Source organism: Bombyx mandarina, chromosome 01, assembly GCF_030267445.1.
Source record: "Bombyx mandarina strain Sakado chromosome 01, ASM3026744v2".
NCBI lineage: Eukaryota > Metazoa > Arthropoda > Insecta > Lepidoptera > Bombycidae > Bombyx > Bombyx mandarina.
This window is the reverse complement of record NC_143208.1, coordinates 19570314-19585651: the sequence shown is the minus strand read 5'-3', so window position 1 is coordinate 19585651 and position 15338 is coordinate 19570314. Positions and strand designations below refer to the sequence as shown.

The window sequence follows — 15338 nt, the reverse complement described above, 5'->3', positions numbered from 1 at the left end:
CTGCGTAATAAGCTCACCCTTTATCCGTTACAACTTTTCCATTCGCTTTTATTATATAGAACGAACGAAACGACAATCAATCGACGCTCTTACCAAGTGAGTGATTTAACTAGGAAGAATGATCGGTCGAAATATTTACTAAATTTTATATAGACTCAAGCTAATCTTCAAAATGTCGCTAGCTCTAATCTCGAGTCAACAACAATTCATTATAAGATAGGTACCGCTACAATATGTTTCTGCGTAAATACTAAAAACGCAGAAATAACTCGTTGAGACTAAAATAAGCAGACTTGATGCTTGCGATGCTGAATAGGAATTTGACCATTAACATTTACTGTTTCATCGATCGCACTGAACACTTACAGTCCACCAAGCGAGAGTTATTTTATTTATTAGATATAGGTTAAGGATTTCAGAAAAATTATACCATTACCGCGCTCAAAAAAGAACACAAACTTACTTGTTCTCTAGCAAAACAATACGAAATGGCATATCAACTGCAGTAACTGTTGCCTTTGCCAGGCTATATATTCTGAATCGAAGCTATAATGCATTTAGTTTGAAAGATAGGCGCGCAGATGCTTATTCAAACGTTACTACAGTTTAAAAGGGTGACTTGTTATTGCGTGGCAGGATTTTAACTTATACAAACCTCAACACGGTAAAGTCGAGCAAGCGTAAAAACGCAACTGGTGCTGGAAATATACTGGAAATATGCTTCGTTTTAAGCTATAGGAAAATGGGTTCATGTAGCTTTACAAACCTATAATCGAATTCCAATTCGACCGATCTCTATCGGAATTTGCATAACAACAGAAAGTTTGCAGCTAACTCAATTTGAATCAGATTGTACTCGTATATATAAGGTTTCTGAATGTGACAGTGTTTATTATGTTGTGTGTACTATGTGGAGTAATGTGTTTCGTTCTTCGTCTAAACAAACATGAGAAAAGCGGAGTTATAAGAATTTTAAATCATATTTAATAGGTTTTGTCTCGTTAAATAATTTTACAAATTACAACATATGAATCCTTAAGAAGCTTTTCGTTCCTTAAGAATCGTGTCTATTCGTGACGCTACTGTTCTACATGACAAGATATTTAAATGTAATTAATAATTTGTCAGTGTTTTACAGTATTTCTACTAATAGATTTTCATAGAGTGATATTGTAGCTGTTTCTTTACCTATAAATGAGGACATCACCTGTGTGTCGTGCACTTCAGGCATCTCATCTGCTGCAAGAGAATGAGAAGATGAACGTTGACGACAAAACAGCATTTATGATCTAGTTTACATCTTAAACCAACGACATAACCGGTAGATTGAATAGTTTAAATGATTTTTAACGATCACTTACTTCCTACAACCTATTGTACAATTACAATTCAACTTTATAACTCTTTCCTAGGTCTACAAGTTCAAATAACGAAGCTTTAAAATATAAATAATTAAAGTTTTGTTTTAATTCATTGCTAAGATGGGTGGAGGAGCTCACGTCCCACCTTATTTTAAGAGGTCACAGGAACTGATAGACATCAACATTTCAACGGCTGCCTTACCCTGTAAACCGAAGAACATTACTGTTTCACAGCAGAATTAAACAGGGCAGTGGTACCCACTCGTACAGGCTCACAAGCCTTATCAGCAGTATGATTGTAATTTAAATGTAATACATTTTTTTATTTTTAAACACCGCTACACATTAATTATCAATTCATTTAGAACACGAATACTCACACAGAGGGTGACTTTATCACTGAAAGCGATCTTCTTAGACAACCATTGTAAGAAATAAAATTATATGAAACGTTGTATTTTGTGTTTAATATTGGAAATAAACTAGTATAGTTTAATATTTTACATTCGATATTATTATTATGAAATTTTACTCCTTCAGTTATTACGCATTGTTCTGAAACATTAAAGAAATATCTTTGATATATTAAGTCCAGGAATGTCATTCCTCCCGCTGCCAGATATCCGAGCTAATGTGTGTATAGCCGACCTAATTAAAACGATGTTGGATTGCTATAATCCCAAACCAGCTACAAATTCCCGAGCATGTGTTAGCATTCAATTGATCGAGGAATTCAAATGATGGAATTTAAGTACATATTATCATATTACTAAGGCCAAGACACAATCCATAGGAATCTCCATTGCGTTACTTTACCGCAGTTCGATAATTTTTGGCTAATTTTATGTATCAAATCAATTCATTTCAAATAACACTATAATGATGCGGTTCGACTTATAGAACAATATTCGTGGGGTGTGACCGGCCGAATTCTAGATCATTTATTTAGTTGATCGTGGGGAGAATTGATAAAGTTTTTACTGCAATCGTTTGAGGAATCACCACGGACTAAATCACCGACACCCAATGCTACGTAAAGAAAATGAAATCAAGAGACATGCTGATTGCTAAAACAATTAAGAGCCGTCAAAAAAATCATTAATTAGTTTCTTTTAGTGTTCATGTAATCATCATTTTCTTTAATTATTATTATTATTATTATTTTCCCTACCTAAAGCTTTTGTAGCCTTGAGAGGCTATGCAAGCGTAACCTAATGTGTAGGTGAGCTCTCGGGAATCTAACCTGAGGACGTTGCTCACACCAGTGAGCAGTGCTTCGCAGAATCTACCACCGGATCGGAAACGCGACCCATTGAGAAGATCCGGCGAGAAACTCAATGGGCTCGTTAATTAATAAGTTTCAGTAACACCAACTTTACCCGTGTAGCTTGTATCTGTACCTGCCCAAACATTTTGTGTTGGCTTATATTAACAACGAGGATTGATGAACATTTTACTTATACCTTATTTAGTGTTTTAAGGAGTCGCCTTAAAGAAGGCGCACCATTTGTGGCTTTGTGAGCTCGACAACATACCCTACAAATAACTCGACTTCCTGAACCTAGGTATTAAATTTTCTATTATTATAAGGACAAGCTATTTAAACTGCAGAATTATAGTTTCGAACAAATAATAGAAAACTAAACATTTCTCATGTCCAAAGGACATATATGATATTTAAATAACAACAATTTCATCACAAATAATAATCAACCAAAACACTGTAATTTCGCCTGTTTCCGTGAACACGAACAATTTAATTACCACTTGAAACAGTGTTCGCTTGCGTTTTCCAGCGAGCTTACGACCGCAATCAGTGCTAAATCAAACTTCTCTGAGAGGAAAATTTATAAAAAACAGTTGTGTTTGGTTTAAAATTCTTAATAAAAGACAATTAATGAAAATCGGTTTCCTTTCTTTTTACAAAGGCGATAATCTTGTAAAGAATTGGAGGTTTTTTTTATAAAGATCGAATATAATTGAATTGGAACATAGTAAACAAATCTCGAACTGCTCCGCACAGTATATTACTACATCAAATACCGAAGAAGTTAATTTGTTTCCATTTTATTATATTCTTTTACAAGGAGATGGCAAGGGCGCGCATAGAATAAGCTTTTTACATTTACTGTGCACTAATTGGACGCGGAATCACCCATTCGATTCGATTGATAGTTCCATTTGAGTAGCCCATTCCTTTGCCGTCTCCTGGCTAGTAAACTATAAAATATGTTCTGTTGTGTTTGCCGTAGCAGCCTACTGGAATAACCGCGACTCTAATACGAATATGCAATGGAGATAGAGATAGATCATGACCTACATGTTAAGTAATTACCGGAGCCTAAAACATTACCTACAGCGTGAATACCGTATCCCACCTTGAGACTTGACAACTTCACTTGATGATTACAGTGAAGTGAAGTTGTCACAAATACAACTACATATGTACATGCTGCACAATCCATAGAACAACAGCCCGACCGCGCAATACTTTCATTGAATTGCAAATTAATTTACAAAAGGACGAATGGAATAGTGAGCTACGTTTTAAAAAAAATGAAATATCGACATTAAAATTCCTCCTGTGAGACTTTAACAGGTTTTATTGAAATACATGAAAATGCAATCTTTTATCAAAACCTAATGCTTTAAAATTATTTGAATTAACGATATTTTGCATTGGCAGGGTTAAAGACTGTGAACTACTCCTAAAATAAATCAGATCTCTGAACAAGCTTGTTGGTTTTTATTGATAAAACTGTACATATCAAGAGAAACCGTTGTTAGATAATGATACATTTTGAAATTTCAACTTGACTGTCACCGACAGCGTTTGAATAAATGTCGTGAAATGAAACATCTTGATGAGGACTTCACAATACAATTTCGTTGATGTGGTTTACATACACGAATAAAACAAACTGGTGTTTTAATGTTACACATTTAATTATTGTCTGCCTGATGAGCGTACGCTGCTCGTGCGTGATATGTCTTAATTATCAGTCATGCACGCTGATTTAATTGGTGTGAAATGTATTTTTTTTTAATTATGTAGGTGAACGTATATACATACATACACTCTATGTAGCTTTCGATCATTAGGTTGAATTGATTGGTACCAATGTTGGCAAAATGAAATCAATGCAGTCTCCATTAAAAAAATAGAAAGGGACATGAATTGTTTTACACGTTTCGATTAAAATAAACTAAGGCAGCTAGTTGCATAGTAATCACGGATAAAGATCGATATTGAACGTTAAATTATCTTTATACTTGCAAAAGTATTTTCTGTCCTGTAACTGGTAGTACCTCTTGTAAGTCCGTGCGGGTAGGTACCACCACCCTGCTTATTTCTGCCGTGAAGCAGTAATGCGTTTCGGCTTGAAGGGTGGGGCAGCCGCTGTAACTATACTTGAGACCTTGGAACTCATATCTCAAGGTGGGTGGCGCATTTACGTTGTAGATGTCTATGGGCTCCAGTAACCACTTCAGGTGGGCTGTGAGCTCGTCCACACAGCTAAGCAATAAAAAAAACAAGATTCCTGTAAATTTCAGATAAATAAAATATCGGTGTTCGTGTTAAGCTTCGTATCCTTGTTACTAGAGCTTTTGCATTTTAAAAGAGAGCCTCGTTTTTAACTTTTACCGGAGCTTATGACATCATCTAATTAATGCAACCGTCGAACTAGAAATTAAGTGGAAGTCCAGAACACAAATTGTAATAATGAAATATTTATTCAAACATAATTAAAGTAATAGTCGCATCGAAAAAAAATCCGATACACTCAGCAGTAATTAAGTAATACTAGAGGTCCCGCAGTAGTCGACTATAATTAATTGGAATTGTAAGTTTGTACACTATTATTATTGTATTTTATACTTCTATAATCACAAATTTCGCCAAGGCTACACTATAAAAAAATATTAATAAAGACAAACAATATTTAATCTATTCTGAATTTGACCACAGACGTCAAGAACAAAAGTTTGACAATAAATAGTATGCATGCGAGTTGCGTCATACACATGGTATGTAGTGTGTGTAATGTTTTCTTTATTGATTTAATGTATGTTTTACGCATTATTTCAATAAAATATTAGCATTATGCACTTCTTCCCTATATTCTCTATAAGTGTGGAAAATTTCATACTCCGCGCAATTTTCGTAAAAAGGGATACAAAGTTTTTGCTTCACGTATTAATATATAGATTACACTGACATTACTTCGTTCGCTCGAGCGTATTGTTTCAAACAAGCAAAATTGAAAGGGAGTCGTCTGTATAGAGTGTATAAAGATGCACAGACATAGTACGAGTAAGTGGCTGTCCGCGACCGTGTAAATAGGGGTGTCGAGCTTGAAACGCAGTCCCGAGTGCCGGGATTCAATGTACTGTGTCGGTCTACTGGCGCGATCAACGGATTTTGTTTACACTTAATATATATTGAATCGTTTTCAACATAATGTTACAAACCGATTTTGACTTTGTTTTAATTTCGTTTTGCTGCATAGTGTAATGAGTGACCAGCATCCAACACAAATTAACATCATAAAATATACTTGCAAACAAAGTATCATAGATCGTGAGTGTATTAATAAATTACTATCAGACAATATTATATAAAAATATATATTTGTATTTATGCACGAATATCATATGAAAGGAAGGCAGTAATTTTAACGTAATTATATAATAAGTGGACAAAAAAAAATTTTTTTTCTTTAGTTACAACGAAAATATCGTACAAGATGACGAAAAAAATTCTGGTAAAATTTGAGCTCTTAATATTAATATTTAGAGGTGCCGCATCATGATTTTTGATTTCCCATTTAAATAACACCGAATTATCGCGTAGTAAAAAGAAATAAATATTTTTGTAGGAAATCGAACGGCTTACAAAAAAGTCAAATAATTTTTTGCTAAGTCAACTCGTTTAAAAGTTATTCGCAGTTAAAGTTTAACCTAAAATAATATATTCACTTTCACAACTTATTATACTTTTTTACAAAAAAATGGCTTAAAAACATAAAACAACATATTTTTTTCATTTTTGCTTTCCATATTTATTGAGAATGAAAGCTTTACCACTCACGTTGAAACACGAAGTCAACGTCTCTGTTATGTAGCAGTAATGCCTAAACTAGAACACTTGTTCCCAGCAATAATAACTGTAGACAGTATGAATGTACCTACCCCGGGGTACAATAAGTACGTAAACTATTATTTATTGAAGTGAAAACTTCTTTAGCATTGTTGTGATTCGAAAGCCGATGAAACGAGAATGCGACAATAAAAAGAGACAGACATAAATTCATAAGATTTAGAGTGGGAGAAAATGAGATAGGAAGCATTATAGTGTTTCTTTTATTTGTGGTTCCCTTTGTGCTCTGCTTCGTACTTAATACAATCTGAATAAATCTATGTAATATATACGAATAAAATGTAAAATAATTAATTATCAAACTTTGTACAGTGCAACCTCGATATAACAAATCGGAAGGGAACAAGTAAATATTTGTTATATAAAGTAATTCGGTAAACTGAGGTTTGTTATACTAAGGTTAGGTTGCTCTACCTTTTGTTAAAACGAGGTAAAAAAAAATGTTTCATTCACCTCAACATTAAGCACTCCTCTTGTTATAGCGAACATTTATTATTAATAAATGATAACACATTTTTATCAAATTACTGTATGTATTTTCCATTTAAAAACAATTGGGTAGGTAACAATGTTTCTCAAGCCTGTCGAGACTGATTCACGTACTATGGAATTAAGGGTCTTATTGGTGGGAACGTTATATAAAGGCTTTGGGTTGTCAAAATTCCTTTAATTAAAGTTATTTACACCTTTTTTTGATAGTTGAAAATTCCTTGTTGTTGGTTGTTCGCAAGAAATCTTCGCAGTGTACTAGGCTGCACTAAAAGTATCGGGAATGGAATATTTCCACTGTTCCTGTCATATTAAAATCTTTTTAATTGAAAACTCCTTGGTTTTAAAAATCGAATACCATTTATTTATTTAAAAAAAGATTCTCGGTCTTGTCACGAGGTTTTGTCAAACTTGTTTAGTCGTTGAGAAAATGGAATTGACTCGAGAAAATTCAAGAGCGATGATTTATTATGACTTTCGAAGTGGTTTAACACAAAAACAGTGTGCTGACCGGATGATTTCTGCATTTGGTGATGAAGCCCCATCCAAAACCACAATTTATCGCTGGTTTGCTGAGTTTCAACGTGGACGTGTCAAGCTCAGTGATGATCCCCGTCAAGGTCGTCCAAAAACTGCAGTCACCCAAGAAAACGTTGATGCTGTGCGTAAGCTGATTGAGGAAGATCAACATGTGACATACCGCGAAATTCAGGCAACTTTAGACATTTGCATGAGTCAAATGCAAATAATCTTGCATGAACAATTAGGTGTAAAAAAGTTGTTTTCCCGATGGATACCGCATTCGCTTTGTGAAGAGCAAAAAGCGGCTCGCGTTACTTGGTGCGTCAGAACTCTCGAAAGATTCCACGCAGGATCCTCAACTGCTGTATACAACATTGTATCAGGTGACGAATCCTGGATATACGCGTACGAACCCGAAACAAAAAACCAGTCACGAGTTTGGGTGTTCGAAAATGAGTTAAAGCCAACAAAAATTGTTCATTCACGGAGTGTTGCAAAAAAAATGGTGGCCACGTTTGTCTCCAAAACCGGCCATGCTACGACTATTCCTCTTGAGGGACAAAGAACGGTTAATGCAGAATGGTATGCTAGCATTTGTTTGCTACAGGTCGTTTCTGAACTCCGTAAAGAGAACTGCAACCGCCGCATCATCCTCCATCACGACAATGCGAGTTCTCACACCGCGCACAGAACAAAAGAGTTTTTAGAGCAAGAAAAATAGAATTATTAGACCATCCGCCGTACAGCCCCGACCTAAGCCCTAATGATTTCTATACTTTCCCTAAAATAAAGAATGAATTGCGTGGACAGAGATTTTCGTCACCTGAAGAAGCTGTGGACGCCTACAAAACGGCCATTTTGGAGACCCCAACTTCCGAATGGAATGGTTGCTTCAATGATTGGTTCCATCGTATGGAAAAATGTGTTAAATTTCGCGGAGAATACTTCGAAAAGCAATAAATACATTTTTAAATAGTAATGTTGTGTCACTTCGTTAATTCCCGAAATTTTCAGTGCCGCCCTCGTAAATGTATATCTTATGTTGACTCTTACGGGCAGTTCAAGGGGATAACGAAGAATTTGTTAAATCGAGGACCTCGTTATATTGAGGTTCGTTATATTAAGGTTGCACTGTATCACTATGATCATTACTGAAACCTACAATTATCCTCTTTTCGAAACTTTACATCGTCTCATTTTCATTGAAGCCAGAAATTTTTGAAGATTTCACTTCTACCACGTGTGAATTGTACATATGTTTTTTTTGCTCTAATTTGTTTTCCATTCCCACGCAACCACACCTCCACGGACACTCGCATAAGAGACGGCCATACAATACTGTCGAGTCACGATAACTTCACATTTGAATTCCGTCGATTAACATCCCGTACTAACGAACTTTCTTGACAATTACACAAATAATATAATGAATAATTTGCATTGTACCGGTGCGGCAGAGGCTACGTAAATTTATTGCTCACTACTCGTGCTCTAATGTAACCAACAATATTTGTAAGCGTAAAACTAATCGTTAGATATTAAGTTGAATATTAAATGAAACAAATGCTTCACTACAGAGCAGTAAATGGATATTCGGTTCTGTGACATGTTTCATGCCCTGTTGCTTAAGTACAGTTAGAGAAAATTGACGTTGATCGCTTTTGATTTTGATTACGCGAGCTTATCTATATATTAATACTCGAAGCAAAAACTTTGTATCCCTTTTTACGAAAATTGCCCGGACGGAGAAGTATGAAATTTCCCACACTTATAGAGAATATAGAGAAGTGCAGAATGCTAAAATTTTTTAAAAATTATACATTAAAAATACATTAAATCAATAAGAAAAGCATTACACACACTACTGTGTATTTGACACAACACATACGTATAAATAAACTGTTTGTAAAATTTGTCAATTGTGAAACTTTTGTTATTCTTTAAAGTCTGTGGTCAAATTGAGAATAGATTAATATGGTTTGTCTTTAACATTATTTGTCTATAGTGTAGTCTTGGCGAAATCTGTGATTATAGAAATCTAATAGTCTTTGACAATAGAACTAATAAGAATGTTCAAACTTATAATTTCAATTAATTATAGTCGAATTTCGACTACTGCAGGGACCACTAGTTCTTAATTATTACATGTAAATTATTTAACATTCTTCTATATCTACATCGCGGAACATAAAAATATGCAGAACGGGATTCGTAAGTATGAAGTACCAAAAAGAAGTCGCATAAATACTCAAACTAGATGAATACGAATTCATATAAAAAATCGCTGTATTTCGTAATTGGTATATAAAAAAAAATATTAATAAAATACAAAATTTTATATACGAAGAATTTAACGAGGGTGAACATTGACATTCCACAATCTATATAACTGTATGGACTTATTAGATACCGCCAGCAACCACATAAAAATGATCTAACGGACTGGGGAAAGTCCATTATGAAGCTGAAAGCTTACTATTTTCACTTTTAACAATTCAAAATAAGACCCGAACTAACAAAACCGGATATCCTGTACATACATTTTGTTTGTAGAATCAAAATCGAATTTGTACAACGCCTTTAAGATCTCAATAAAAATGATGTAGTGGATAAGAGTTTTTTTTTTGTGCATGTAAGAGGTGCATACTGCTTCTGAATTTGACAGAAAATTCTCGATAGTTTGTATATGGAATATTTTTAAATTGAATTCGTTTGAAGTGGATTTTCTGCAATATATTGTAAGAAATGTGCCGTAAAATTTGGACGAAAACTAATTAAATTTATACAAATTTGAAACTTGTACACGAGCAACTCATTTAATCAGCTTAACTGTATTGATTTCACGAAGACGCAATTACGAGCAAAATGTCCCTTTATATGTCAAGGAATCTCAAAGAAAACGTTGTTACATCTAACTGAAAAATATTCTCAAAACTATTATAAGGTCTTTCAACCCGTCTACGCAATAAAAATACAATATATATTGAGAAATTGGTAATCACGTTAGACTGTACAACGTCTTATAATAAAGTCCCGGCTTTAATTTAATCCGAGTTGTATCTATGTTATTATTAAGTCTCTGCTTACAAATTATCGTTCTGACGAGCTCACATGTATTGGTATAGGATACAGTGCATTCTATAGGTTCGAGCATGCGGCGAGTAAATCGAGCTCTACGATGGCATCAAAATTAACTTGCAACGTGCTACCTCCTTGTTTGTAGTCGCAAAAGGAAATTGTATTAATTATGATGCTATCCGATCCGTCGACGCCGGAATCAGTTAGTCCTTTGTGCGAGGTATCTTGGAAAAGTGGACTCACTCCAGGCGCCGATGGTACTAGCTCTTAATTATTTATACGAAGTCAAAGGCGACGCGTTCCGAATCGAAACTATAAGTTCGTTGAAATCTGCTGAACGTAAAGTATATTGTATTAATTTCGATTTTTGCTTAAACCCGATTTTAATTAGATATACAAATAAACTATTTATTTATTCGAAACCAAAACAAACTGTACAAAGCATTTTTTTAAAATGAACTTCGTACTATTTTAATTAAAGCTCTTTCGTAATACTTTCTATAAACCATCAGCCATAGAGTAAACCAATGTATGGATGTTTTCAATAACTCACACGGCTTGAGCCATTGTTTAATTACACCGTTCAGCAATTTGAACTATTCCAATACTTAATAGAGCAAGTAAAAATTATCGTACAATACGCATATGTACATACCATACATATTTATTGTAAGCCTAAAGTTTAGCGTATATATTTGAACACACGTGATTGAATATTGTGATCTTAAAGGTTTGTGTGAAAGCAAAGCGCACGCTCTGCTTTTGTATAGGTACGAAGTTTCCATTTTATTAATTCGGAGCGACAACTTATATCAGATTATTGTGTTGTGTGAACCAGCCACCCTTCTACACCTCGAACCATTGAACCCCGCTTTGTAACATTAAACCAGTATATAGCTGTGGATCGCATGCAACTATAGCCTTCTGAATTATGTGTAATGTTCACAAAGAAGTTGTAGAACTTTCTCTGAATTCCCTTTAGAACATTTGGATCAAAGGACTCGCTCAAGTTCGTGTGGTAGCCAAAATACTTGTAGATTCTCTTGTAGTCAAATCGGATTTTGAAACCTTATCAAAGTCGTCACCATTCAAAACCGTTATAGAATGCCCTTGCTTTGAATAGAATAATTTCATTTTCACAAGAGGTCCTACCACTAGTAAGTGTCCATAGCTTACGCAGTTCTTTCTTCACAGGGAGTACCCGTGCGATCACTATACTGCTATTATCAACGTGACCCTCATGTGCACTGGCTGCCCCCGAGCCCCGGTACACGAAAGCGCCTTGCAGCTGCTGCAGCTCCTCGACAAACGATTCTTCGGTTCCGTTGGTCCGCTGCCGACTGACGAAGACAACGGTAAGTTCTTATTTGTTATGCTCTCTTTATTTAGATTGTGTATTAATGTATTTTGTGCGTTCTAATACAGGTTTAAAGATATGCTTTATTACACCTAAGCAGACGAGCTTACGGCCCATCTGGTGTTAAGTGATTACCGGAGCTCACAGAAGGTGAATTCTGCCAATCACCGTCAAACATGAGACCACACTCTGCTTGTATTGTATTTTCCCAATCGTCGTTAAAGTTACTCCGTCTGAGGATGATGGTCCCCGGTGCCATATTCCTTTGTTTGGTGGGTGTCGCTCAAAATAATATTTGCATTTTAAAAGCATACCATAATTCAATTCAGTCCGCTTTAAATTTTTAGGAAATAATACATATAATATTATCATTTAATTGATTTTACTAAAAATAACAGATGAACCCCCGCGTGGCGGTGAAAAAATGTAATTTGCATGTATTATAATAGTATCTAGAAACCAAAATGATCATATTTATAAAAGTAGCTGTTTCTTGATCATCCACGTTTCGATCTTGGAGATTTTTGTAGACGTCTTGTAAAATTAAATACTATTATGAAGTCATTACCTAAATGACTTACGCACGTGTTCTAGTAGATGGATAATTTCACTGGGGCTTATGAAAGCATTTCTGGGGCGGAAACACAATATTGGGTTAGCATTCAGAATCATAAGTGAGTCTCATTCGAGAATTTATCTACTTTAGTATAATTCTGTGTTATTAAGTTATGGTTATTTTAAAACTATTGTTAATGTTATTTATGTTCAAATATAAATTAAATAAAAATTAACAAATAACCGCTTACGTGGTTATACTTTATAAAAATGGTATTGGAAACCGGTTTTTATATTTGAGGATCTCAATTGATCTATCTTGTAATAATTGTGTTCAGAATAAAGTTAAAACTAAACACTTCAAGAATCATGATTGTATAGTAATGGTCGCCTGCTACGCTTACTTCTGTTTTTTGATATAAAAATTTTGAGAGAAGTGATCGAGGTATCAGTCAAGATACAAATAAGCTTTAGCGATTTAAAATCTTCAAGTATTCTGTGGTAAAAAGCACGAATCGTTCCCTTTTACTGATTCTTGTTAGGTTTTTTATTCCTAACATTTGTGGCAAAAATCATTGAATAAGAATTGAAGTTGTCGTGGCATAAGGGATAAGAGGGCCGGTGCATTCGTATCTAGCGATGCAACGGTGTTCGAATCCCGCAGGCAAGTAAGTACCATTTTTTCTAATGAAATACGTACTTAACAAATGTTCACGATTGACTTCCACGGTGAAGGAATAACATCGTGTAATAAAAATCAAACTCGCAAAATTATAATTTGCGTAATAACTGGTACGGGTAGGTGAGTCCGCACGGGTAGGTACCACCGCCTTATAAGTACCGTGCGCTAACCAATTGCGCCACTGGAGCGTCGTTGTTACAACGAGAGAGACCGAACGACGTGGACCAAAACCAGCTCTGGGGGTTCCAAGCTCTCCTCCCCCTTCACTTGTTGAAGGGTGGTCTTCCTGGAGAAGCGTGGGCCTCTACCTTTTATCCTTTTCCCTTTGATTATTTCGTTATTTTACTAACTGTCTTTTTGTTATCTTAATTTGTTTAATTTATATTTTGAGTTGTAATCTGTCTCTTTCTTCGTTTCACTTTTTGGTTTATCGTTTTGTGTTATTCTTTATCCTGTCTTTCTTTGCCTTTCGTTTTATTTTTGGTTTCTTTTGTTTTATTTTCTTCTTCTCTTTATTTCAATCCTAATCCTAAGCTTTGACACCTGGTGAGAGGATGCGTGGCCGGTGGGTGACCGGTCACTAGGGTGTCCCAGGGGACCACACCTCGGGTTAAAAATAAAGGGAAACCAATGAAGATGTCCAGTTTGCAAAGAGTAATACCCCAGGAGGGTACCCGCCAAGCGGGAGAATCCCTCCGTAGTACCGACTCGTCGGTAGTGCGCAGCCCCTCGTATTCTGGGGGGGGCACAAACTGCACTGAGATAAGGTCCGGGAAGGACGGGGTTAAAAAAGGAGTAGGGTCCGGGAAGGACGTAAGTAGGAAGAACGGGTCCGCGAAGGACGTAGTAGCAGAAGGGTCTGTTAAGGACAGTGAGGGGAGATCGTCCAGAACCACTCTTGTGTCGGATGATAGCATGACCACAGCTGGGTCGGCCCACTCGTCAGCCCGCTCTTCGCCGACACGCAGACAGCGAAAAAGAGTCCTGACGATCAGCAGTGATGAGTTTGTAAGCAGCTCCGGCTCGGATGAAACAGCTACTACTGGTAAATGTGGTGTCAAGCCGCAATCGAAGAGAGGTCGCGGTCGTCCGACGACCACTGGTCAGTACGGTCTGACTGCGGACGAACAGGTGTATCTTAAAGCTCAGCGCTCTGAGATAAAGGATGCCGGTAGCATGCGTAGTATGCGCGAATTAAGAAGCGCAAAAATCATGGAAGGGAGCTCTAAGAAAGATCCCGAGTGTCGTCTGAAGGAGAGTGCCGCGATGGCTCTGAAGGTATGTAGTAAGCCCGGAAACCTGAAGGGCACGTATCAACGTGTCCTCAAGGAATTGGCGGTGACAATAACGGAAATCACAGAAGAACTGGCGAACCGCCCCGCGACCGAAGAGATGGAAAAGCTGCGTGCGGTAAACGCCTGTCAGCAGGAAGAGATTTTACAGCTCCGGCAGGAGCTGCAGAAGGTGCATAAGGAGCTGGCGCGCATATCACAGGCATTGACGTTGTCCAATCCAGTCGAAACCCCAGCCCCAGCTTCAACCACAGAGGACCAGGAGGAGTTGCGTGTCCAACGCATTATGCGTGCCGTTGGCACCATGCTTGACGCTCGCATTGCGAGTCTGGAGATGCGGCTACCCCCGGAGCCTCGCATCAGGCCACCCTTAGCGGCGGATAAGCGGAAGAGCTGTGAGAAATCGCCGAATTCTCCTCTCCTTGTTGACACTACGCTGGAGTCGACAACGGCACAAGCAGCACTACCGTCCACGGTGAACAAGAAGATACGAGGCCCTAGACAAAAGGCCACAGTGTTAGCGCCTCCACCGGAACCGTATGCCTTCCCTCCCTGTCGTAACCGAAAGCTGGTCTACGGTCACCCGTAGGCGCGCTAAGCCGAGGGGGGAGACCGTGAGAACGGCCACAGCCGTTCCACCCACTAGGGTGTCGGAGAAAGTCCCGTCTTCAAAGAAGAGGACAAAGAAGCGGCTCCGAGCTCCGCGTTCTCAGGCTGTGGTATTAAAACTACAGCCTGAGGCGATAAATAGCGGTCTCACATATCGGTTCATCCTTGCGGACGCGAGGGCGAAGCTCGACCTAGAATCGCTGGGTATCCCGCTCCAGAGGATCCGATCCTC

General features: G+C 37.1%; 1 protein-coding gene across 8 annotated transcripts in view; it reads left to right on the top strand.

Moving 5' to 3' along the window:
* The window catches only part of fry (microtubule binding protein furry), a 177739-nt gene that overhangs the window by 38637 nt on the left and 123764 nt on the right, over positions 1 to 15338 (top strand). For all 8 annotated transcript variants that reach the window (XM_028171001.2, XM_089732027.1, XM_089732013.1 and 5 more), the window contains one exon: positions 11806 to 11966. In XM_028171001.2, the coding sequence (XP_028026802.2) occupies positions 11806 to 11966 (161 nt within the window). The remainder of the gene's footprint in view (positions 1 to 11805; positions 11967 to 15338) is intronic.